At 39.8% G+C, this 4348-nt stretch overlaps 1 protein-coding gene across 1 annotated transcript; it reads right to left on the reverse strand.

The window, feature by feature from the left end:
* Positions 1-742: 742 nt before the first annotated feature.
* On the reverse strand, positions 743-2163 carry LOC105464213 (pyruvate dehydrogenase E1 subunit alpha 2). The gene has a single exon (XM_011711872.2). The coding sequence runs from the start codon at positions 2100-2102 to the stop codon at positions 927-929; it is 1176 nt and encodes a 391-aa protein (XP_011710174.1). The 5' UTR covers positions 2103-2163; the 3' UTR covers positions 743-926.
* Positions 2164-4348: the final 2185 nt, after the last annotated feature.

Raw genomic sequence — 4348 nt, forward strand, 5'->3', positions numbered from 1 at the left:
TAACACATAGTTAACAGCTAATAAGAAGCAAAGTAGATTTTACTTTCAACTTTTTATTAATGTCACCTCCTCTGCTTAACTCCTTTGAATCACCATCTCTGTTTATTTTTCAGTCTGAAATTCACCAGAATGGCCCATTAAATTTTAGAATATATAAGAGCATAAGTGGAATGCAAAATAAGAGTAGCTGTAATTTAAAGATTAAAGCGGAATGCAGTTTTTCCCTTAGATTTTAATTTTTGTTATATTTTTCCTTAAAGGTTAAAAGACTAAAAATATTGTAACAAGATACAATAATATGAAAAAAAAACCCTTATTCTTCCTCCCCTGCCCTGTTAAATATCACATATTATTGGAAAAATGGTCAGTGTTAACAAGCTTCAGCACCACATGTGCACACTGTTACACTAAACTGTATTTGTTATTACCTAATTCAAGTAAATGGTTACATATCCATAGGTGTCCTGAGTAGCTTGAAATAATCTCCTTACCTCAGGATGGAGGTTCTACATAGAAATTCATGGCAGGGAAAGCAGGAAACAACTATCTTTCTTTTAAAGAAGAGAATGTATTAAAATAGTATAAAGTTAAATCAAATGGAAATGTTATGACTAATAGTTTGGGAAGTTAAATAATCTGCTTTTCCTATTTTAGACTTATATAAGTTCAAAATAATCTTCAAGATATTCACACTGAATTATTACCTATATAGTATCTTTTAATGCAAAAATATACAGTGTAATTGAATATATCACTTTTATTGAATGTATGCCTTTCAATCTCTTTTAATAATCTCTTTAAATATATGCTTACAAGGCTTTTGTTTTATGAGTTTTATTCCTCCTTGAGTTGAGAACACAGTTTCTTAAATTTGACCATGAACATTCCATTGAGAGACTGATGATAAATTCACACTTAGCCTCCCTTTAACTGACGGACTTAAACTTGATCCATGGATTTGCACCACGAACTTCAAAAGATGAATCACTGCTGTAGATGTGATGGCCTAACTCTTCCAGACGTGGCTCAGGATCACTGATAGCAAATTGGGCAGCATCATCAATTTCTTTCTTCACCTCAGTCCCAATTTCCTTTAATTCTTCCACAGTGGCAAGCTTGCTGTTTACCATTCTATCTTGGAGAATCATTATAGGATCCCTCTTACTTCTTACTTCCTGAATTTCATCTCGTGTACGATAACTGACTCCAGGATCACTCATACTGTGTCCATGATAACGGTAGGTCTGCAGCTCCATCAGTATGGGCCCCTTTCCAGACCTACAGTAGTCAGCTGCAAATTTTGTTGCCTCACGAACACATAGAACATCCATTCCATCGACTTTTAGCCCAGGGATAAAATTGCCCCTCTTGTAGTAATCAGTGCTGGCTGCTGCTCTCTCAGCAGATGTTCCCATTGCATATAGGTTATTCTCACAGATGAAAACACAAGGTAATTTCCATAAAGCTGCCATATTGAAAGCTTCGGCTATCTGCCCCTGATTCGCAGCGCCATCCCCATATAAAGTCAAACAGATCTCATTGTTTCCCTTATATTTACAGGCCAGAGCAATGCCAGCGCCCAGGGGGCCCTGCGCGCCGACGATGCCATTGCCCCCGTAGAAGTTCTTGGTATACATATGCATCGATCCTCCTTTTCCTTTAGCGCAACCTCCTCTTCTTCCCGTCAGCTCTGTGAGAATGGATCGGACAGAAAGTCCCCGAGTATAGCACATACCATGAGCCCTATAGGATGTGATGAGGTGATCCGAGGGGTTTATTCCAGCCTCAAGGCCCACGCAGCAAGCTTCCTGACCATCACACAGGTGACAGAAACCACGAATGAATTTCTGTTTGTACAGCTGATCTGCCTTCAATTCCATGCGGCGAACAGTCAGCATCATCCTGTAGTATTTAAGCCCCTCCGCCCTAGTGAGCACTGTAGTGACGGGGGGACCCTCCTCCAACAGGTGAAGATCACATTTCTCAATTTCAAATGTAGCGTCATTTGAGGAGTTACGGGATGCCACTAGCACTCTGCGAGCTGACTTCTGGGCAACTCGCCTCAACACGCGGGAGATGAAGACGGCCAGCATTTTCTTCATGGAGTGCTGTGGATGGCGGCGGTGTCCCGTAACGACCGCAGGAAGGCCTGGCCTCGGCTCCGCGTCTCCTTCCGGTGCTCGCGTCATCGGGGCAGTGCACACCGGGGACAGAGGCACGTCCTGCACAGCACTGGGACATGGGCCACGCAGCCTGAGCTGACTGATTTGTACAATACCTGCCAGCTGTAAAATGAAGACTAAAAGTGGTTTCCTTTTCTGGAGGACTTGGGCGAACTACAGGGCATCCTAATTAACCACCATCATTGCTGAACCTCAATAATCTGAGTCCCTTTTCCCTGTTAAATCCTGGAGCAGTGCATCTCAAGCTTTCCCCCGAAGCGTATCAAATAGAAGAAAGGAACAAACTCGGTCCCTAAGGCACACAAGAGTTCTGAGAGTTATTCCAAAGTTATTTCTTCCTACCAATATTTCTTTAACGTCTTGTTTTCGATCTTTAAAATAGGTGTGAATATTTATCCTGCTCCATAATGTGTCATATGTATTTTAAGGTAACAACAAAGCTGTAAATTATTTGTAGCTTAATTAACTTTAAAAGCAAAACAAGCATACGCACTAACAAAAACCCCTTTTAAAGAAAAGTCAGTACTGTCAAATAATATGCCACATTTATCCTAATGGCGTCTAGCACCTGTGACACTTGAAGTGGGCAGGGAGGATGTATACAAACCTAAGCCTGAGAATAACAATTTAAGCCCAGTAATAAACTTCCGTGTGGGAAAATTGGAAGCAGGGAGAGAGGGTTGAGGTGCAGATTGTGGTAAACGGTTTGTAGTTTGTGATATTCCACTTTTCCTTACTCTTTTTAATAATTCTGAATCCCTGTTTTACCTAGTTTTATCCCTGTTTTCTGACTACTTCACTTTTGTTCTTTTGTTTATTTCCTTTTTTTTTTTTTTTCTTTTTGATTTTCTACAAAGATGTCTTTAGCAGGTTTCCATAGACTTTCAGGTGGTATTTATTTATTTTGCTTTCATTTCAATCAAACTGGACCAGCCTTAGTCTAGAAATGTGTTCATATAGTGCCTTTTTTTGTGGTAACCATTAGAAAGTGTAACTTCTTATAAAGTGACCCACCAAACAATACACGGTTTGGACTACAAGAGAGCAACAGAGTTTGCTTATGCCACTTGAAACTGTTCAATCACAAGAGAAGAGAAGCCTTAGACCAAGGGCTACAAAGATCACATATCACTTCTCTCTTTTTGTGCTTTTACCAGGAAGCCGATTTTGTGCCCCAATAAGCCAACTCTTAGGGATCCTGTTCTATTTAGAATATTAAGCCATTCACCTTAATGCATGCTCAGTTTTATATCCATTGCCTATTTGCAAATGATAAATTCTTACTCAAATTTCCCTATTACATGTTCAAAGCAGCTGCCTTCTCTATATCTAGTTGCAGGTGTTATTTTGGGCACTTCTTTTAATATTCAGGAAGAAAAGAGAAAATCGCTTGTTAAAAAGTTAAGATAACTCTTAAAACTTGATCCTCTCCCCACCTTCTGAACCCAGCCATCATAATAGGCCTCATCCTTTCACTCAGTTAAAATTCAACTGTTGGAATTCATGGTCTTGCTGTGTTGTTTGCTTCCTCTTTGATAGTCTGTCTGTCTGTGCTGTTCTCTTTCATTCCTCCAGGTATTGGAGATCTCCAGGGAGCATTATCTCCATAAGAATGAGAAAAATGACACTGCAGGAAGGAACGGTAGTGTTAATGGGTCAGTGAGTGACAGCTGAGCCTTCTCTCAGAGGTATCAGCCAGGCCAGTGCTGCCAGAAACACAAGAGCTGTACAGCAAAGTGTGCCAATTTAATCTTGTCACATGTAGCCTGGACTGCAAAGATAGAGCTCCCCTTAAAAGCCCAGTGTGTCAAGCCTAAACCTGACTCATGGCGGAAGAGAACATGCAAAGATGCTAATTGGAAAATATCAGTACTATGGGTACCCGCAGAAGATGTCCTTTAAAAAAAAAAACAGGCTCTAGTTAGTAAATAATAAAATGTGAAACTCCCATGGACCTCTTGGTCATCAGTTACCCTATATATCCTAAATTCAACTTAAAAATAGACTTCTGAAATCAAACAGTGTCAAAGCATTTCAATTAAACTGATTAATCTTGATAATGACTTTTTGACTCTTATTGCTATCCTTCCAAATCCATCTACAATTTCAAAGAAATAATGAAATTTCCAGACATCAGGGTACACATTTATCCTGAGCTGTTGAGT

Source organism: Macaca nemestrina, chromosome 3, assembly GCF_043159975.1.
Source record: "Macaca nemestrina isolate mMacNem1 chromosome 3, mMacNem.hap1, whole genome shotgun sequence".
NCBI lineage: Eukaryota > Metazoa > Chordata > Mammalia > Primates > Cercopithecidae > Macaca > Macaca nemestrina.

Excerpts from the sequence above, each read along its gene's own strand:
- LOC105464213 (XM_011711872.2), bottom strand. The coding sequence starts at position 2,102 with ATGAAGAAAATGCTGGCCGTCTTCATCTCCCGCGTGTTGAGGCGAGTT.